The following is a 22,991-nucleotide window of genomic DNA, read 5'->3' as shown; positions in this document are numbered from 1 at the left end:
AGAAAAAGTAATAAAAATTGGAGATAGCAGAGTGTTTGTGGAAAATGATTATTCACTATACCAATCAGGGAATGTCGAGAGGCAGGTGTGAGATTTAAGTTGCTCTATCCAGCCGTCTTCAAAATATGTTTTTCCTAGAGGATCAAAGGCATTTATTGATGCAGAACAGGCTAAGGAGAAAATGCAAAAGTTTATACAAAAGGTGAGCAGTCATACAGAAGGGGACTATGCTTCTCATTCTTCTAACAATTAAAGCTCCTAGAGAGACTTTGCCAGTGAAACCTTTTCCAAAGTGCTAAAGGAAAATGCTTGAGAAAGGGGGGCACAGGAGTTGACTAGAAGAATCAGTAGTACTATGGACTTAGACTTGATCTAGAGCCTGGTGTTGGGAGAGGGAGATATAAAGGAAGATGAACAGCAAGGTTGAACTAGGGAATAAATCTGAGTTTATGAAAGTATCTGTCAAATTTGTGAAATATGGCTTTGCAAGAAAAAGAGGCGGAGTAAGATTAGACTTTTGTTGACTTTGGCATATGCCCACTTTATTTCATTAATGTGTAGAAGGACACTAAAAAGACAAGTAACTGTGTAAGTAAACAATTTTTGTTTTAATAGTATTTGTATAAAACATTTCATGATATAAACTGCATTTTATATAGTAAAGCAGTTTTGTGTACTATGTAGTCAGGAGTATTTTAAATGTGGAGTCTGGAGTCTTTTCAGTGATCGTTGTATTAAATAAAGATATTAAAGTAAACGGGTACTTTTTTAATTATGAGAAATATAGGCATTACAGTATAATAAGAGGAAGGCTGGACAAAAGCAAGTTTAAGTTAATAGGCTGTAATCTTGGGCTGCTGAGGTGGGGTGGGGGTGTAAAGGTGCACTAATTATATTCTACGTAAAGTTAAGACATTGTCTCTCTTTTTTTGCAAAGCTTAATGAATGGATTAATGCATCTAAAAAGTGTGTTCTGTAGGCATGAAAACTTAAGAAAATGAAAGCCATGAGAAGTGCTAAGTTTCTTGCATATGCAATGATAGCTTAAATTTTATTATATATATATTTTTTATCTTTTAACAAATATTCAGTGGGAGTCAGTAAGTCTGCAGCTGAAGATAGTTGCTTATTCTGCTCTGTTCTGGGTGAAACTGACAAAGATTCCTTCATTTGTCTGTAGAGTTGTTTTGTTTTCATGGAGACAAGCTCTCTAACAATTAATCTTAAGAGTTCTAAGCATTCTTTGCTGAGGGAAATACAAAATTTAAAGGTACCAGGGCAAACATTTCAGTAAAAAGTAAAGCCTGAAATTATTGCAAGAGAATAAGAGATGGCATCTTCCCTAGCCTTAATACTTTAATGCATTTAATAGAACAGTTTCGCCTCTCAGCAAGAGGCTCTCAGGTTCGAGTCTCGGCTGGATCGCCTTCTTTGTGGAGTCTGCATGTCCTCCCCGCGGTCGAGTGACGTTTAAAGACATGCAGGTAGGTGCGTGCGTGAAAGGGTGTGCCTTCTTTGAAGGTTGGGCATCAGGCTGGCACCTCGGCACCGTAAAAATCCACTACCAGTTATTAGCGGACCGGAGTTCCACTGTGGTGACCCCTAACCGGGAAAAGCCGAAAGACAATAGAACAGTGTATAATTTAGTTTTATTTAAAGACAACCATTGCACTTTTTCTTGAGGCTAAAAGTTAAACCTTTCAGAAAGCATACAAGCTATTTTCACACGAGGGAAACGGAGATAAGAACAGACCCCAGCCAGTGTAAGTGGGCTGAAACATGCACTTTAGCATGGTAGCCTTACTTGTAAGTTTAGTAATACCTGTGGGTACAGCTGTTGATGTGGGGCATTTGTTCTATCTGGAGTTTTAAACTCAAATTCTGGAGATGTAAATAGTTTTGTATGTTTGGTGTAAGTTAATTAATAAGTTTTGGAGTGTTCTGAAAGTGCATTTAGTTTTTCATGTGAGGGTGGAGATGACAAGAAACAAATGTATAAAAGATTACCCTCCCCACAAACATTAGTGTGCGCATGTAACACCAGTGTTAGAAATACTAATTCAAAAAAGCTGTCCTGTATAATAGGTGGGAATGATAACTTTTTATCATAATGGCTGTGCTATTTATATTATCTTGAACGTAAATGGCCTTAAAGGTATAGACAAAAAGGTAAAGAATATTGAATTATGTTAAGAAATGAAGCAATGCTGCAGGAGACATGTTTGGAAGAAACAAGCTTATGAATTTGTTAAAGAAAGGATCTCTGGATGGATATTCAGCAGAATATTAGGGACAAAGGAAAAAGAGAGTAATTATGCTAATTGCTAGAGGAGCTCCAGTAATAATAGAAGAGAAAAAAAGATAATGATGGTAGATCTGTGCTAGTGTGGGGCTTTTGGCAAGGCAGGAAGATTATGCTAACATGCATTTATATTCCACCAAAAACTACTATTATGGAGCTTAAGAAGAAATTGGAATAAATAGTCAGCTTTCAGCAGGGAGTATTACTTATAGGTGGGGACTGGAACGTGATTTGCAGCAGTGAGGATGTATCTGGTAGACTTAGAAAGAAATACAACAAAGAGGGTAGATTTCTGAAGAAAGTTTTGAAAATATTTGGTATGGAAGACATAAATTCAGTAGTAGGAACTCCGAGAGACAATTTATATATTATTTCCCAAGAAACTATAACTGGGCTAGATTAGATACCGATTACATTTCACAGGAACATATGCATTTAATTGAAAGCTTCAGCACACATACAGTAACTATTTCAGATCATGCACCAATAAAAGCTAAGATAAAATTGCAGGGTAATGTAATAAAAATGAGACACTGGTGCTTTCCCACCTTTCTGTTAAAATGAGAGGAATATAAAGAATGGATAGTGAAAATTATTTGGTAGTTACTAGAGAAGATAGAAATTTCTTCAGGAGTTTTATGGTCTTGCTGCAGAGAAAGCATTTGGCATAGTAAGCTGGGACTTTATGATCCAAGCAATGGAAATTTGCATTCCCTGATAAAATTGTAAGGTGGATTAGAAGGATATATGAGGGATCAGAGGCAGAAATTAAAGTAGGTGGGGTCCTCTCTGATAATTTCTGCTTGAGCAGAGGAACCAGGCAGGGGTGCCCTCTCTCCCCATCGTTATTTGCATTGTATTTAGAACCACTGGTAAAGAAAATAAGGGACTCAGAAATTCAAGGATATAATTGGAATGGTGGTCAAGAAAAGGTGACAGTGTTTGCAGATGATATAATTTTATACCTGATAAAACCAGAAAGGGAAACTACAGTGTTTTGGAACATGTTGAGACACTTTAAGATCTTTTTAGTATACAAAATTAATGAAGCTAAAACAAAGGCAATATCAGTAAATTATGTACCCACACATTAATTGGTTCAGCAATATCCATGTTTATGGGCACTTGACAAAATGATGTATTTAAGAGTATTGATTAAAAAATATTCCAATGTGGCAGCTAGGGGTATGTGGAAAGAGATTAAACAAAAGATAATACAAAAACTGAGGGAAATGGAAGCTCCTGTTATATGGATATCGATAGTAAGATACAAGCAGTTAAAATGTTTTAGTCCCTTTAGTCTTATACACAGGTCAGGCATATTTTTTATCAACCAGAGAAGTTGTGGATAGCAATTAATAAAGAGCTGAAGGATTTTTATCTGGGGGGAAGATGGCAAGAGTCAAGTGGGATAAGCTTGTTCTACAATAGGACAAGGCTGATTCTGATTTGGATTACCCAATTTGAAGGGGTGTTTCAGAGCACACAGTTAAGGCTCTTATAAACAGTACAGGCAGAAAACTATAATTCGAAGTGGAAAGAGGTGATGATAAAACAGGGGGGAAGCTCAAGAAACAAGGAGAGACTGGGATTTTGGATGCAGACCTTTAAGGAGAATAACAATAATCATACAGAATATTATATTCATAAAGCAGCAAAAAGTATTCTAAGAACTAAGCCAACACAGGAATGGAGAAAGGATATTCTGCCAATAGGGATGACTGCAGTTAGGCATACAGACAATAGTCAAGAGAGGGCTGGAATTTATTGGAGAAAACTGGCAAAGGAACCAAGGTATTGGGAGTAAATAACTAGAGAGGGAAATGTAATAGAACGGGAAGATTCCAAGAACTTATTTGGATTGCAGGTTATAGATTGTCTATGCTCTGATATCAATCTTTGATAAGGAAAGCAAAGAGAAAAAATAGGGAAGATCCTACATGAAAAAAAAAACAGCACTGGTAGAGTTTTTAGTAGACTCTAGAACAGAATTTGCCATTAAGAAAGGAATAATTGGTAGAGCATATAAAATAATGCATGATAACTATAAGAATCAGTCAAAGGAGGTTAGAAAGGACTGGGAAGAGAGACTGGATAAGCAATTCATAAAGAAACAATGGGGGATATATGTATGTCTTCCAAATATACAACAAAGCTTAGAAGATGTAGGATCTTCCCTTGGAAGTGTTTACATAAGTATTTTTATACCCCAAGTGGACTCCAAAGAATTTTTCCTCAGGTAGATAGCAAATGTTGGAGGTGTGATAGGGAAGGAAAGGGAACTGGGAACATGGTTTGTAGGAGTATAATTAGTTGGCAGACTTTAAATATCCCCTCTAGACTGCTCTGTCTGAGATACTGGGTGAGGAAATTTGTGTAACTAAGGAAATTATTTTTAGAGCTATGATACAGAACCATAATTGCCTATATATAGTAAGGCCTTGTTAAGTCTAATCATGGTGGCTGACAAAAAAAGCAGTTACTAGAAAATGGAAATCAGAGTCAAAACTAACTTTACTAGAAGTAGCAGAGAGATAGAACAATTGGAATTGGGATCTTTAGAAAAGGGTATGAGCAAATTAAGAAAATGTGAATTGTGGGCTCAATACATGCAGAGTAGGAATGAGGGTTAAAAGTAGGCAGAATTTGAATGTGCTATGTAATGTTTGACTGATAGTGACTGGATATATTATAAGTGATTTATAATGTTTGCAGCTGTAGTCGTGTCAGCGTGGTTTGTAATGTATAATGTTTGCAACTGAAATTGTATCGGTATGGTTTATTTTCATTTATGCCTATGTCAAACGTGATAATTTATTTCTTGTTTAAAAAAAGAAATTATAACTCATGAGTGTGATAAAATTAAAATGGAGTTTAAAAATAGGGTAGAAATAAAAGAAAGGGAGACAGGGTTATGAAGTAATTAAGGGGCTGACAAGTTTTAAACTATTGCAGAATAAGGGGAATCTCACAGAACAAGAAGAGGTACAACTTCAAAGAGCTAAAGAGAAAATAAAGGAGTATCAGGATAAAAATGCATGAGTTAGAAAGATTGCTGTTAAACAACTATTTTTTGATAATTCCGGAGCTCCCTGATAGGTTAATTAGGAGGATATATGAAGGCTCAGAGGCAAGAATTAAAGTGGGAGGGTTTCTCTCTGATAAGTTGTGTCTGAACAGAGGAACTAGGCAGGGGTGTCCTCTTTGCTATTTATTATTTACTTTAAATTTAGAGCCATTGGCAAAAAAAAAAATAAAGGACTTGGAATTACAAGGTTACCATTGGTATGGCAGTCCAGAAAAGTTGGCTTTATTTGCAGATGAAATTTTGTACATGATAAATCCAGAAAAAGGACATCTTAACGTTGTGGAACATTTTTAGTTTTAAGGTATTTTCAGGATATAAAATTGAGGATACAACAAAAGACTATAGCTGCAAATTATGTTCCCGCATGTGAATTGGTTCAGCAATATCCATATTTATAGGGACACAATAAGATGAAGTATTTAGGAGTATTGATTAAAATGTCTTCTGGTATGACAGCTAATATGTGGAAAGAGATTGACCAATACAAAAAAATTGAGAAACTGGAAGCTCTTGTTTATGGTTAGGCATCTTTTTTTTATCAACCAGAGGAGATGTTGTGGATAGTAATTAATAAAGAGTTGAAGGAATTTATCGGGGAGGGGAAGAAGGCAAGGGTTAAATGGGGTAAGATGATTCTTCCAGTAAAACAAGATTGTTTAGGATTACCTAGAGCTACACAATTAAGTGGAAATGGATGATGATGATGAATCAGGGGGAAATTCAAGAAATAAGGAGAGAATAGAATTTTGGATGCAGATCCTGAAAGGGAAGAATAGCCATAAGGAATATTATATTATTAAATTAGCAAAAAATATTCTGAGCGAACCCAACATGGAAATGGAGAAAGATTTTGTCGCTGAGGATGAATGCAAGTATGGGCACAAAGAATATGCAAGAGGGGACTGGAATTTACTGGCGGAAACTGGCAAAAGAACCAAGGCATTATGAAAAAATATCTAAAGAGGGAAAGGTAGTAAAACAGGATGAGGGCAAGTAGACATTTGGACTGCAGACTAGTGACTGCCTTCCCTACCAGAGATTGATATTGGAGTAGATAGTGAATTGTAAATGAAAGACCCACTCTGGTAGAGTAGTTTAATCTAGAACAGAGGCTGCTTATAAAAAGGGGGATAATTAGTAGGGCATTTAAAATGTTGCACAGAAACTATAAAAATCAATCAGAAGAGGTTAGAAAAGATTGGATAAGCAGTTTTACAAAAGAACAACGTACCCCTTATCACAAGTCTACCACTGTTGTCTTCTGCTCCTTTATCATTATTAGAGCCTCTCTCACAGTTAGTATTATTGCCCACCTTTTCCGTTGTCCATGATACTTTGCTGAATAACCATTCAAATCCTTTCTTTGACAAATTCACATATTCATTTCTATCAGTGTCTCTTGTAACATTGCTATTTGTACCACTACACTTCTTAACATCATTTGATACTCCTTTGCTTCTTATTCATACCTACAGTACCATTTCCATTCCAGGAAATGATTGATAAGGTAGTAATTCTGAACCTGTATTTTTATTTTCACATATTGCACACAGCAGTTCTTTGAATGCATGTTTCCAGCTTGCAAATTGCATGTATCCAATGTTTGCATTAATGTTATGCAGGCTGATCTTGTATGCAGTTGCAACTTTTCATATCTATTCAGACTCGTGTCATATTTTCCAAGGAACTGAAAACAGAAATTGACAAAAACAGAAAAATTATTAACAAGTCAATAGTACAGCTTTAAAAAGGTTGCCAACCTAACTGCAAGCTTGCAAAAAAGTGAGAAAGAGATTGAAAAGTAAGACATACTGTACTTACAAGAGTTAATGTATTACATAGGAACAGGTTGAACATTGTGAACTTGGCAATTTTTAGTTTTACTTTTGTTTGGTAATTTACTGGTTAGTGCATTTTTTTTATTTCTGTGGTTAAGGAAAGTGTTTTAGGTAGCTGAAGGTGTGTTCATTGGTGCTGTCCGGTATCTAGCATAGGGACTTCTCTGGTTAGTATGAACCGGCTGTGGCCATTTGTGACATGCAGATTGGTGACAGTTTTGTAGTGACACTGTAGTAGCTGTTATATTAAAAACATTTGGTACAATAGATATCTAGATATCTCTTTGTTAAAAGAGATATAAAGATATCTCTTTGTTTGGTTTCTTACATGCCGCAGTGGGTCAATCTATGCCTTGCATTCACACACCATTTAGGAACCCCATCCTTCTTGATCTCTTGTATCTTTACAAGCCAAATGGCTCCACTAATACCAGACAAAAATAAAGAGGACAAATAAAGTCTACCAAAGCCAAATTTGAGATTGGCCTCCCAGTCAAGGACAACCACAAGGCATTATTTAGCTGTGTCCTCAACCTCAAAAGCAATGCACAGTTGTGTGCAGAGGACATTGTTAATGGAATCAACTATATTGAGCCAGAAGATACAGCAAACCTACCGGCTGACAAATTAATCTCCAACTTTATCTCTCTCTGCCCCCTTAGCCTTTCCTTAGGAAATGCCATCAAATATAACTCCCCCTGCTATCACTAGGGAGCAAGTCCTTAATGCTGTCTCTGAGGCCAAGAACACTGCATCAATGGGCCCAGACAGTATCCCAGGATTTCTTCTGAATAGCACGAAACATGACCTGTCAGGCTGTCTGGAATTACTATTTAACTGTAGCCTCCAAAGAGGCTTCATGCCTCATGAATGGAGAACAGCAACAGTCATCCCTCTGCACAAAGGTGGGCCATCTACAGACACATAAGTCTCATTAGTCTCATATGTAAAGCCATGAAAAGAATTATCATGGAAATGATCAATAATAACTTAGGAAATCTCCAGACAGTGGACCCAACCCACTTTGGTCATACCAACTGAACCTGGTGGACTTCTTTCAGAAGGTCACCAAAGCAATGGATGAGAGTAAAATGTCTCACACTGCCTGCCTTGACCTGGCCAAGGCATTTGACACAATACCTCACTAGGGCATTGTTGACAGACTTAAGAGCTTAGGTGCAAACCCTTATGTCAAAGGGTGGATAACCAACTGGCTCACAGACAGGATCCAGGAAGTCAGAATTGGGAGTCCCTCTCTACAATGTGGCCAGTCACAAGTGAACTCCATCTGAGATTGATCATGAGACCGTTCCTTTTTGGCATTTACTTCTCTGAAGTCAAGGCCAATGCCAGAGGCCTCTGACTGACTAAATTTGCACATGATGGCAAATGAGAAGCTGTCATTGAATCTTCCACTTATAGAAATTTTCTCCAGGTAGGGCTGACACAGTCAACTGGTGTCAAAGCCATGGACGAAAAACTAAATGCCAAGAAATACATTAGTATCCTTCAGGAGGTCATCTACCCCTGGTAACTGTCATATTGACAATGCACCCCTAAGAATGGAGGTAGTAGTCAGTGACTTGAGGACACACATAGACAATAATCTAGCCTTTGACCATCACATTTCTACAGTAGTGAGGAAGTAATTCTATGTTGTGCAACTTATTAACAAGGGTATGGCATCTAGGTCCAAGGAAGTCATTGCTCCACTGTATCATTGAGCACAGTTCTGCCTTTGATATGTACCTAACCAGACATATCCAACAGTTGGAATGTCCTTAGAGGTTCCTCACCAAAAGAATACAGGACATAACTAACATGTCCTGTGCAGATCGCTTCAGGGCTCTATCCCTGTATTCTGTCTCCCACAGGTTGTAGAGGGAAGCTCTATGCCTGGCTTAGAAGGCATTGTCAGACCCCACTCTGATGGACGTCCTGCATAGCCACAAAAGAAATAGCACCAGAATTACCTGTTCTAAAGACTTAAACCTTGACTATGATTATAAATAAGACATGCTGAAGTAATGGGTATGTATCCCAGAGACTACCCCTTCTCAAGAACAGGCTCCCTATCCATGTGAAGCAAAGTTCCTCCTTAACCCAATTCAAGTGTAACTTGGAAAATTGGATGGGAACAGGAAATTTATCCCTGGTTTGGCACCTATGTCTCTAATGGACACAGGCAGCCTGTAAATGGTTCTTCTCACAGGATCCTGCTTGTAAATGTTTCATCTCCCAGACCCCTGCTGACACGTATCATGGGTACCAGAACTTGTCAGAGATTTAGGATACATGGTTAGGCTTAAAAGTGCCGTTGTGGTCGTTAGCCTATAAACCAGAACTGGGGACTTAAAATCTTCATTGTCATTTAAATAAAATGCACTGGAGGGAAAAATTAACACCCACCCCCACCTCTGGAGTAACTTTCCCTTGCACATTAAACAAAGTGACACCCTAACATCCTTCAGATTAAAGTTGGGTGACTGGATAGGAAGTCCATTTACTATGGGCCTGACTTGCTTTGCCCTTCTTGAGAATGTGGGGGGGGGGTGCACAGCATGAAGGTGGTTACTGGCAATGAGTAAATAATCTTATGACTCAATTACCTTGTATTTCCTTTGATCCTCTGATTATCAGACCCTGTTATATTGGTGTTAGTTACGGTAAGTTTTCCCCTTCTCTGTTTCTTTTTGCTATCAATGTCCTCCAACCGACACGTTTTCCCTTATACAGATTATAGCAGGTGTAACAATTTTCCAGTTCTTATTGTCTATCGTCCTTGTTCATAGACATTCAGGTTACTCTTCTTAATGGTTTACTTTGTAGCCTTTTAATTACTATAAAATGCCCCCATACAGACAGGTATACCATTTTTTATCAGTGCTTTTACATTATATATACAATCTGTTTTTCTTAATATGCATATGTAGTTAGTTTTAGAGGCAGTCACAAAACAATGTCTTTGCAAATTGCTTTCCTTTTTTCTTAGGTGCACAGTAGATGTCTAAAACTCTATCGCAATGGACAGCGAAGTTCAAAGAGATGGTAGGATACTTGATCTGATTGATGACGCATGGCGAGAGGACAAGTTGCCGTATGAGGATGTGACAGTACCTCTGGTATATATATGTTCAGTATGTTTTATAACAGTAATAAGTAGGATGATCATTCTTTAACATGAATTAAAAGGTTTATGATAACATTAGTGGTATAGTATTCAGTCTTTTGGTTTTTTTTTTTTTTAGTGTTTGTGTATAATTTAGTCATATTTAAATATAGCTGATTAATTACCAAACATAACGTGTTTAAAAAATGATGTAGAAAATACTTGCATGTCTGAGTTATACAGTTATCTAATGTCTAATTGTCCCTGTAGCTTGGGTGGTGAGGAGAGGGATAATTTTTGTACCAGACTGGTGATTCATTTCTACAGCAACGTCAGTAATTTTCTATTATTGTGTTCCATACTACAACATGGGTCAAACTTTAGCAAGCAGAGCAACCAGAAACTCAGAATTAGCTTACTCATGTATTCCATGTTACAGGATCAACCATGTAGAACCCCACCCTGCTACCACTGATGTAAAGTCCTAGATCAACACAATACCAATTTGATTATTTCAAACATAAGGGGAAGCCCTGAGATACTTATTGAGAAGTAAATCTATTTTTAGAGTCTGGTCAATATGTAGGGGAGCCAGTAATAAGTTAATTATTTGCTGAGCAGTATACCCGACTCTAGTCAACATAGTACAGAATTTCTGATGGTAGACCTAATCTGAGTATACATCTGTTTTTTTTAAGTTTATTGACTTCCGCAGTGGTGCAGCGGTAGCATTGTTGCCTCATAGCAAGAGGTTCTCCCGTTCGATTCTCGGCTTGTGTTGGGAGTGCCTTCTGTGTGGAGTCTGCATGTCCTCCCCGTGGTTGAGTGAGCGTTCGAAAGACATGGGCGTGCTGGCAACTCGACACCATAAAAACCAACTGCCAGTCATTAGCGGACCAGAATTCCACTGTGGCGACCCCTAACCGGGAAAAGCCGAAAGACAAACAACATTGTGAAGGCCACTGTGCTTAATGACTGGACAGCATCCTGTGTAGTAAGGTTGTTGTGCTGCTTTGGTTTCTCTAATAAACCTGCAGAATCTTGACTCCTTAAGTTCCAGGACACTTGAACCCAATGGGGCAACACATCTAGAATGTTGTGTAGCTGTCCATACACAAGGTAGTGCTGCTTTTCACTTGGAATATGACATACTGTTTGATAACAATGAAAGTGTCATGAAGTGAAAGACACCATCTTAGCTTTGCTGTGTACTGAGAGTTGTACGCTGCTTTTGTGTATTAGAAAATTGCCCAGATGCAAATACCAAATGCATATGTTCATAAGGTATTATAGCAGACCATTCTTCTGTACCACTCCCTGTTGATCTTTGACATTTTGGGGCACTATCATTTTATGGTTTGGACTAACTGTGTAACCCTGACTTGGAGAAAGAAACAGCTAAAAGTGAAGACTGATTATTTGGCGGTGATGGTTCACAACCATACTGCTGTGAATACACTTTGAGTATTATGCATTCATAACGCTTTTTTATTGCAGTATTTGTATAACCAGAAAGTAACAGAGGGTGATACTGTGACACTGTCATAACATTATACTGGCATTGCAGCAGTTTTCTACCATTGAAGTATCCTACAGTAAACCACTGCTTTTATGGGAAATAAATGTTAGTTATGGACGTTTGTTGGCCTTGCATGGTTGTCTTTTCCATTTGTCTTTGCATCATTGAACACGTTTTAGATGAACTGAGCTTGTGAAGATCCGGTTTACTTTGTAAGTTTACTTTTCTAAGTCTTTATTGTTCAGATTATCTTTTGTATATTGCTTTTATTTGCCAAGTTTCTCTGACAGAGTTTAGTCAAAACCCCCTTTCAGAGGAGACCCAAGAAGAAAAGCTCCAACATATTATAAACACAGGCATTTAAAAAATATATACATGAACAAACATAGAGTAATATATGCTAACAATTACACATACATTTGGTAAATAGATTATATTTATATGAAATAAAGGAATTGGAGTATAAAAGATGTTTGTGCATTTAATAGATGTTGAATATTGAGCATTTGAAGACGTTCACTATTGAGTTTGTCATACTGGTAATAGATGTTTTGGTTTGTGATTAGAATTTAAAAAAAATGGAAGTGAGGGAAAGAAGGATCTCAGTAAGGCAGAAAATATTAATACTGCAGTTAAGAGGTGGGATATGAAGCAGTTTCAGAGAAAATTATATATGGCTCTCATAAGCTCTGTATTAGACGTGTAGAGGTGGGATGGCAAGCGGTGTCAAAAATGCATGGCTGGGAGATGCTACTAAAATTATTTAGGTATTAGTGAAGGCTGGTTGTGGGGCATAGAATTCTGTGTGAAGGGAAAAGATCTGGCAATAGGGCAAGCTAAGATTACTGTGGCATTTATCCCAGAAATATACTGGAGCAGATCCATTGATTTGATAGGTGAAGTTTTAGTTGTGTTTTTTAAATTAGTTTACAATCTAAATGGATTTCAGTGGTAGTGGGATGTGGTTCCACAGTTTAACTACATTATTTGAACATAGTGAGCCACCTGCAGTATTAGATGATTTTGTTATAGGTATTAGTGATATTTTTCTTTACAGCATAAAATTCTATTGGGGGAGTAGCGTTGTAGTAAGTTGTTAAGGGTTGGCCAATTTTCTGGGTTATAGAGGCCTGTGTATTGTAGTTAACTGAAAAACTGCCAGATGATGTGGTAGTTCTTACCATTTTAATTCTTTTGAGTGCTAAGCAGATTATATTTATATGAAATAAAGGAATTGGAGTATAAAAGATGTTTGTGCATTTAATAGATGTTGAATATTGAGCATTTGAAGACGTTCTATTGAGAGTTTGTCACTTGTGGCTATTTTATTATAAAATTTCTCAGGTTTGGACAGTTGTGAAGCTTGGAAATTTAGTAAAGACTGGAGCAGTAAAAGGCGAGGAGAGATGGCAGTAAGAACGTAGAAGATCTACATCTTCTGGCTATGTCAGTGAGGTAGGTCTTTACTCTGTGTATAATGTAGTCAGATTTCATGTGTTTTTTCAACCATGTGTGATGCATAATGGTCGAATTTCAGTTGATCTGTGATGGCACCTACTAATTTGGTGTGGTTTACCGCTTCTCCCATGGTGTTAGCAAAGTGCTTCTCCCATGGTGTTAGCAAAGTTGACGAGGAATAGTGTTGTTTTGGTAGAGATACGTTTTGGGTGAAGAGGAGTAATTAATTTTTTTTTTAGGATTTAGAAGTAGCTGTGAATTAACCCAAGTTTTAATCAATGAGAGTGATTGTTGTGTAAGTTTTTGAAGTTTAGAGAGAGTTTTAACGAGCATATTATGGTCAAGTCATCAACACACTGAACTAGGATCACATTTATTTGTAGCAGTGTAGATGATTCGTTAATGAATATGTTGAAAAGTGTAGGACCTAGTACAGATTCTTGTGGAACACTAGTTTCATAAGTTTATGTTACAGTGTTCATAGGCAAGAAGGTAGAGAAAGCATTTTTCTATTTCACTACTTGTGCTGTGTTTGAGAGTTAGCCATAGAACTGGTGGAGCAAAGACTGCGTTGGTGAACCCTAAGGATGAGAGTTTATGTAAGAGTTTCTTGTGGAAGGCAGTATCAGAAGCTTTTGACAAGTCTAGGAAGATGATGGGGACTAGCTTTCCAACATTTCTTATGGTTGTTGACATTATCAACAAAATTCAGCAAATCAGTAGTTGTGCTGTAATGAGCACTGAATCCATGTTAGGTTGAAGACTGAAGCTGTTTATCTGTTAGATAGTTGAAAAGTTACATATGAATACATTTTCTAATATTTTTGATAGGGGAGATAAAATGGCAAGTGGCCTGTAGTTTGAAAGATCTGTATTGATTCCAGCATTTGCAGTAGAGTAATAATTGATCTTTTACATAGTGAGTGGGACGTTATTTTCAGATATGGATTGAGTTTTCAGAATTGCAACTGGATATGCCATAGCCTCAGCTGCTATTTTAAGATACTTGCCAGGTAGGTTGTCTAAGCAATGGTAGTAGGCTTTCTTTTTTTTTTTAATTGTATCTGTGGAAATTGATTGGAAGGAGAAACGTTGAAGGGGGTTATATGACTGAGAAAAGACATCAGGATCTTGATTAGCCAACTGGTTGATTGGAGAGCATATCTAAACAATCCTACCTTGTTTTGTGATTTACTGTGGAGGTTTTTATTTGAATTTATATTTAATTTGTTATCACTGTTTGTAAGTAGTAAGGGATAGCTTGTTAACAAGATTTATTTTGAGTCATGTTTTGTTGTTTTTACTTTTAATTGCACTGTTGGTTGTTAGAAAGGTATAGGTTTTAGACCAGCAAGCTTTAGCCATCACAAGGGGCCTAGACAGCTAGAAATTCACACAAACTGCAGAGAGGAAAATCCAAAGCATATCTAAACAATCCACCTTGGTTTGTGATTTATTGATCTTTACTGTTAAAAAGAAGTGCAACTGTGAGCAATAGTGAGCAGAAGCTACTGCGTACCTTTGTGCGTGACGTAAAGAAATTACAGCTTTTGTCTGGCTTGCAGAATTTGTACGGTCAGAACAACTTTACTGTACTTACTTTAGTATTTAGTTGTAGATTGCTTGTGTAATTTTTGTCATGGAAGTTGATTTAAGTTCTCTTTGAATTCTGTGGTAACTGATTTTGATTATTCTTTTCTTTTACAATATTTTATTTGTTTGAAGCTGAATATGGATTTCTTAAAGGAAATCTCCACCCTAGAACTAAAAAAAATAATAATTTTTTTCACTGTTTGTTTCTTGACCTATTTTAACACCTCAAAATCACTCTAAGTGCTTTATTTGTAATTTTAGCCTGATTTCCACAACATGGCTACCAATGGGGCTTCATGCATCAATGTGGTCTTGTTCTCCTTCAACCTTTTCAATTTCCCATAATGCTTTGTATGAATCATGCCAGACATAAGGAAGTAACCATGAATTTCCATGCCATTGACATATAATGGGATTTGTGTGAGTCACTGATATCTTCTTTACTGACTGTAAAAGGACTGTTTCTTTTCTGTCTCTAATCACCCTCATTTATGTTTGTCTCAGAGCTTGTTTTACACTGTACTTAGACATTATCCAGCTACAGCCAGAAAACTAGCTAAATTACAGGCCTTTGTTCAGGGTTTTCTTTTATAGTCCAAGAGGAATTGATTCTGCAAGGGTCTGTCAGTGCAGTGACAGTTTTAACACCTCTGCAATAGTGTGGGGGGAGGGGACTATCAGTCCCTCTTGTTCTTACAAAAGAAAACCCCTAACAAAGGACTGTAATTGAGCTACTTTTCTGGCTGTAGCTGGGTAACTTCTAAGTATAGTGTAAAACAAGCTCTAAGCCAAACAAAATGAGGGTGATTAGAGACAGAAAAGAAACTGTCCTTTTACTGAAGGTAAAGAAGATAACAGTGACTCACACAAATCCCGTTATGTCAATTGCATGGGACTTCACAGTTACTTCCTTATGTCTGGCATGAGTCATACAAAGCATTATGGGAAAGAGAAAGGGTTGAGGGAGAACAAGATCATGTTGATGCATCAAGCCCCATTGGTAGACATGTTGTGGAAAATAGGCTAAAATTACAAATAAAACACTTGGAAACAGTGTGAAAAAAACTGATTTTTTGTTAGTTGTAGGGTGGAGTTTTCCTTTAAATGAGTATACAATTAATGATTTACTAATGCACAAATATATTGTACAGCATAATAAATGCTATGCATATTTAAAAGTAACAGTTGATAACAGTAGTGACCTGTGTTCCTCATGTCAAAAGTTGGATGATTTGCTTACCATTGTTAGAAGTAAATCTAGACTTAATGATAATGATTGCACTTGTGCAATTGGCACAGCTTGCAGGATTGTTGTTTCATATATTGACTGGACTGGTGAGATAAGTAATGTCAGGCAAAAAACAAATAGAACACATTTAGGAAATGATGCATTTATTGTCTGTAAATATCATTCAACCCCTATGAAACAAGACGATGTCCCTGACAACTTTGGAATTCTAGATACAATTATTCAGTAGTCTGAGGATCCGGATTGGTTAGAAGGAAAAAAAAATGAAAAAAAGGAAGAAGTTCACACCAAATAAGGAAGAAAAAGAAACTGATTAAGGTCTGTAAAAAGAATACATACTAAAAAGGTCACCGCTTTGTTATGTAACACACAAGTTGCAGGTCACTGCTTTGTTATGTAATGCACAGGTTACAGGGAATGATAATATTTTTCTGTCAGAAGACCTTCAGCCTATATAAAAAGGCATACTTTTTCCAAAAGAGAAAGTAGAAAAAAGAGGCAAGGGGCAGGTGAAAAGGAAGAAATCAAAATTGAACGTGGTAGATTGAAGAACATTACTGTAAGAAAAAAGAAGAGAAAGACAGATGTTGACTACATGGCTGAAGCTGTGGATTTAAAATGCCAGCAGGATGAGAATTTAATGCACAGTGAAAACAGTGGGATTAATACAACTAATGGTGATGAAGATCTATTGTTTATAACAATTGCTAGAGGAGATATATTATTGTATTAGAAGTTGAAGATTCTTTAAAGCTGGTTAACAAAGATATTCTTGTAATTGAAGATTCAATTATTAGACAAACTGATACTTATATCTGCAGAGAATATAATGCATGTTGAATAGTGTAAGATGTGAGACTAGCCTTGAAATGCCTTAATGTAAGGAAACACGGATCTGTTTTTATTCATGTCTCTATAAATTATCTCATCTGCAAGGATTCTCTGACTGTTACCAGTCAGAATCAGACTGGAATAATAATGATTCAATAACATTAGTAAGGAAATTATTAACATTGTATATTCAGGAACAATTGCTTCAGATTGTAGAAAAAAACTACCAGGGGGTGGCCAGGGGGTGGAACATACTAGACATGGTTTGTGTTCCTAAAGAAATTACTGTTGCTTCCAGTCAAGTTTAGTGATCATGGGGTTATAAAGGTTAATTTGTTACTAGACAATTCTGCCAAACTGTGTAAAACTAACTGGAGTGAGGTGTTCAGTGGAAAACTGCAGATAGAATGTAGAAAGTTTTGAAAGACAAATTGTTTGAGTGCAAAAAAATAAAAAAAATGTTTACCATCAGGTTCTAGGCATACAACATCAGGGGATATATTTCCATAAGAACTAGCTATCTGATTACGGTGAGAAACAAAAAATATAAGAAATGGAAGTGAGATTGAACTACAACTTTGAAAACTGAAATAAACAAGCTGGACAAACAGTTTAAGCATAGTGTGAGACAAGATCCTGAACAATTTGAAGAAAATGTATATAAAGATATTGAGCATAATAGGAAACCTTTTTATAGATACATAAGATGTGGAAGGAGTAGAGACATACAGATTGATAAACTGTATGCAGATTCTAAATTTTATTCTCAGACACAACAGATTATAGATATATTTAAAAAATCTTATGCAAAACAGTGTGGCTTCTCAAAAGGGGTGATAAGTTGTCCTAGTAACATCCAGGTAACTTCATATACTAAAATCAAATTAGATTATATTGAAAAAGAACTGCGCAAACTGGATCCAAACAAAGCACAGGGAGGAGACGGAATTAGTAACAATGACCTGAGAACACTTCAGCAAGAACTTACGGTACCATTATGTGAAAATATGGGAGATTTCTCAAGATTGGAGACATGCACTTAATCTGTCCTTAAGGGTAAGGGGAGTAGGACAAACAAGAGTCATTTAGACCTTAATTCTTCTTTCTTGTTGTGGAAAAGTAATGGAGGCATTAATATTGGATAAGTTATTGTTAGTATTGGATAGGTTGGGACTTGAAACCATATATCAGCATGCATATGTTGAAAATAGATCTATTACCACCTGCAACATGATATTCTTTAACAATATAATAACAGCTATGAATGAAAAATTGTGCTGTGATAAAATTTGTATAGATTTAATGTCAGCATTTGACATGGCAAGTATCATACAGCAACTGGACAGGTGAAATCCTTGGTTACAATCAGGGTGTCCCACAGGGCTGTGTCCTAGGGCCTTGCTTGTTTAGTTTGTATCTTTCAGACCTTACTTTTTCATCTAAGGTGTTCCACAGTCTATATATAGATGACCTGAAATTGGGTAAACATAACATGTGTTACAGATAAGGCATGTCTGTAAGATAACTTGATTAAATTGACCATTTGGGCACAGGAGAATACTATACTAATAAATACATCAAAAACTAAGCATGTGAGGTTTGGGAGACATAGATTGAAAGGTGAATATTTAATACAGCACACAGTGATTGAAACTGTAGATTCATTTAAAGACATGGGTATATGGTTAGATCCAGCTGTGACTTTTTCTAATCATATCAACCAATTGATTAATGATAGTTATAAAACTATAGGTTGTATAACAAGATTTATAAAGTCTAGGAAATCAAAAATGATGAAGTCATTCTTTGTTAGTTACATTAGACCCAAACTTGAGTATGGAAACCTTGTAAGAAATCAAGCATGAGTATACTGGAAGCAGTACAGAGGAAATCTACCAAGAGCATCCATGGATGTGAAAATGTAAGTTTATTATGAAATACTAAAATATCTGAACTTGTACTGTGTCTCTTACAGATATCTAAGAGGAGATCTTATTCAGGTATATAGGGCATTTAGAGACAGCTATCTCTGGGAATGTTTGGGGTTATCAAAAAGTAATAGAGAGTCATCAGACAGCCTATGTAGAAGATTCTATAGGAATGAGAAGTGTACTAATTGTTTTTTTGACAGAGTAGCTGATGCATGGAACAGACTACCAAATTACATTAAAGCAAGTACTAGTTTAGATATTTTTAAGAACAGCCTGGACACTTATTATGGGAACAGGTGTTTTGGTATATTGGCAAGCTAGAAGGGCATTAATGCCCATGCTTGAAATATTTGTATGTATTTATGTAATGACAGTATTCTGTATAAAATGAGTATTGAATTGGTTCGTTACGGTACAATTTTTTTTCTGTGTGTTTGGTGTTGGCTTGTTCTGGATTTAACAGTTTATTGACCGAGGCTCAGAACAGTTTAGATTATGTATGTATGTGTGTGTGTTTTTGATTGGTTGAGTAATAGATTTTCTTATCTTTGGTGATCGGTTATTTTGTTAGGTTTGTCTGTTGTCTATATGATAGTAAAATAGAAGCTGTTTAATTTTTTTCTTTGGTCAGACCTTCCAGACTTTGTCTCTTTTGTTTCATGGGTTGCTTAATTAATAAGGATAGCATTAGGACATATTTGATTATGACTTCTTTTTTTTCTGAGGGAGCTTAGAACCCTTGAGAAGATTCTATTGAACACAGTCAGCATTCATCCATGGGAAGAGTCTTTAGTAACTTACATTTAAGGAGATGTAAGTGTCTTCATGAAAAGTAATAAGCTTTCTACCAGCTGCAGTGATGTGTTTTGTGGCTGTTGCTTTGGTGGCTTATGGTGTAGATTGGTCAGTGATCACTAAGGCTATCCGACAGAGTTCCATGGGACCAGATTTTAGTTATAGAGGATGTCTGTATACCCATGATCGTGAGTGTTTAGTTTTAGCATGGTTAATAGGATTTATGAATTTGACAAAGTTGGCCATTTATTACAGAAAGCATTCAGCTTATAGCTGGTTCTCAGCAGTTAACACAGATGCACAAAGTAAAGCAGGTTTTCTTTTGTTTATTGAATATGTAGACACCAAGAAGCTAGTGACACAAAGTAGTATTTGTAGTACTTTAAATCTGAATGTGTTTTATAGTTGTAGTACTGTTTAACTTTGAAACTGTTTGGAGAAAGTGTTTTACATTTAGAATATATTTTTCTTGTTTGGTAAGAGAGTCTTAAAGAGAGCACTATTTGATTTTGAAGTAGATGTGGGGGAGTGATATCATACTGTGTCAATCATGTGCCAGGCAGCTTTAACAAAACGTACATCTACCATCTTTGTTAGTACTGACTGCTGAGAAATGTAAAACATTTACATAGAGTACCAACTAACTGCAAGCACTGACTGGAGAAAGGTTTTTTTTTGGGGGGGTAGCAGGCATTGAGACACTCGAGGTACATGCTAACCATTAGAGAGCATCTCCTCATAATTTTAAAACCAAAGTTGCTGTTGTCTGTGATGAGCAGGCATGCCATCTAGAATCAATTTCATTGCCTTTCCCAGCTTCATTTCAACAGTAACCATGAGTAAGAGTTATTTTTATTTTATTTTATTTTAACATTTGTTTACCAGGAAAGTCTGAGATTAAATGAATGGAAGATACTTAAGGGGTTGAGGACATCAGCCAGTAAGCAGAAAATGGAAGTACCTGTCTATGAAATGAATGAGAAGAGAATCAGATGTTAGAAAATTACAAAAAATAATAAATATCTGAATGTGAATATTGCCACTAATTGATGTAATAATGTTTGCATGGAACTGGGACTCGTTTTAGATAAAATATTTTGCAAATGTCACTTGTAACAGCCTGCCTCCTCTTGTTTTTATTAAGAGTGAATTGCCAGAACCAGAACAAGACAATGGTGGCACAACAGAGTCCATTAAAGAACAGGAAATGAAATGGACTGACCTAGCTCTACAATACGTTCATGAAAACATCCCTGCAGCAGGAACCTAGTATTCAAAGGGGGTGTTTGCTTTACTTTGCATCATATGTAATTATTTATCTTTCCCTCGTATGGAGGTATTGATTATGTCATGCACATTTTTATTTCTTCACTATTCTGTAATATTGTACAGATTTTTCAAGTTGTATATGCTTTTTTCAGACTTTCAACTGCAGTAGATACTTTAGCTGATAGATGTTTTATTTTTCAATTGTATATGTTATTGGACAGGAACATCATTTGACAATAAAATTACAAGATTTTGCTAACATAGTTGTTTTTAGACAAAGAATGGAATTGGGATAAAACTACATTAGCAGTGCAACCATGTAATTACTTCTGTCCCTCATGGAGTTTCAATACAGCAAACATTATCAAAGCTATGATCTCTTGTGGATGAGAATGCTTATGCAAATGCACTTTGAAAAATACTTTTAAGAAATTTTTTTTTGTTATCTTCCTATTGTCTTCACTTTTTGGATGTACTGTATATTTTCATTAAAAAATCTGCAAATCTGGTTACAAATTTGTGAGACTTGCTTGTGTCACTCAGTGTTTTATGGATTTTGCATTTTCTGTGTAATGATGAAAGTCTGGTCCACCAGTTACAAGAAGATGAGTTAAGGTTTGACCAAGTGTTTGGTTAGGGCATGTATTTTTGAAGTAGTAATCACCTTGTACATTGCTGTCTTTTTAACTTTGAAACACTGGTGGCCAGTTTTGAAATTACAAGTACTTGCCTAGTATACGTTTATGGGCAGTTTTGAAGTTGCAGGCACCTCTCCAGAGTGTGTTGGTTTGTTACCTCACATGGGAGGTTGTAACTTGGTCTCCCTGTATATAGATGGCAGTACATCAGAATTATAACAAACAGATTTTCTTTTTCTTGAGCTTTGATCGACTGATGCACATTCCATAATTTAGTTCTCCATAATAAACAGAAAGCTTTTCTTTAGTATTGGCTAATAACACTGGAAACCATTCTGTCACTTAGATGAAGTTAGTACCTGGTAAAAAATAGATGACCATTATAGATATATTTGATGAGCTGTAAGGTATAGCTAAGGATAATTTTTCATATTCTAGTCAGTCGGTGTAAAGTAAGACTATGAACTGTACAAGTCAATGGACCGTGTGACCAAGTCATCCTTGAAAAGGGATACTAGTGTCCAGTGGGTTTACACAGTTAAACACATACATAAATTATGTATTGTGGCAACTCCAATGTATTAAATTAGCATTTTCATAACTCCTAAAACTGGATTAGTGCTATTGTAAAAAATGAAGCAAAAAAATCCAGATGACCACCACTGCTTAAAACAGGTTCATTTAGACAAGTGCTTTCACGTAGAACAAGCCATGCTTTCTCAAGTCTTCAATAAAACAGTAAAAATCCCTACACATTTTATATCAAAAAGCACTATCAATTAATCACATACATCATTAAAATAAATACAACCCTTAAAATACATCAGTTAAGTATTCAGCTAGTGTTACATCTTATTTAAATGAACAAGCTTGTAGCTCAGGTTTAAATTGAATTATTTTCAATCATGTACTGAAAGGATAGAAAATAAAGATGACAGAATGGCATAAGTATGATTTATCAAACTTTAAATTATTAAACAGCATATTTAAAATAAGTAATATGACAAAAACATCTAAATTAGACTGGGTATGCTTATACTATATGCAGCCACACACTAGTGTTAGAGCTTGCACTTCTGTGGAGGTAAAATTATACACTTATAAATAACAGTAAACAAATGAGGAACTGTATCTCTTTTAATGTGTGAAATCACTTGTTCAAATATTGTTGCTCTAAAGATAAATATTACCAGATTGTTTAATGTTGAAATGTGCAGCAGTAGAAATCTTTACTTTACTTTATTTTTCCTAATGTCCCCTCACATGATCCTGCAGTCTTATCTTAAATATCATAACTGTTTCCCCTAGTATAAAAAAGACTGGAAGGAGCATATCAAGTCATAAATTACTGATTTTTCCTATGAAAATATA

At 36.1% G+C, this 22,991-nt stretch overlaps 1 protein-coding gene across 2 annotated transcripts in view; it reads left to right on the top strand.

The window, feature by feature from the left end:
• The window catches only part of ANAPC13 (anaphase promoting complex subunit 13), a 49,033-nt gene extending 27,535 nt beyond the window's left edge, over positions 1–21,498 (top strand). For both annotated transcript variants that reach the window (XM_044080855.1, XM_044080853.1), the window contains exons 2-3: positions 10,221–10,350; positions 20,858–21,498. In XM_044080855.1, coding sequence (XP_043936790.1) covers positions 10,252–10,350; positions 20,858–20,983 — 225 coding nt within the window. In that variant the 5' untranslated portion in view covers positions 10,221–10,251 and the 3' untranslated portion in view covers positions 20,984–21,498. The remainder of the gene's footprint in view (positions 1–10,220; positions 10,351–20,857) is intronic.
• Positions 21,499–22,991: the final 1,493 nt, after the last annotated feature.

Source organism: Protopterus annectens, chromosome 8.part0, assembly GCF_019279795.1.
Source record: "Protopterus annectens isolate FY-2018-M chromosome 8.part0, PAN1.0, whole genome shotgun sequence".
NCBI classification, from domain to species: domain Eukaryota; kingdom Metazoa; phylum Chordata; order Ceratodontiformes; family Protopteridae; genus Protopterus; species Protopterus annectens.
Note: the sequence above shows the minus strand (reverse complement) of the source record. Positions and strands in the feature narration are given on the sequence as shown.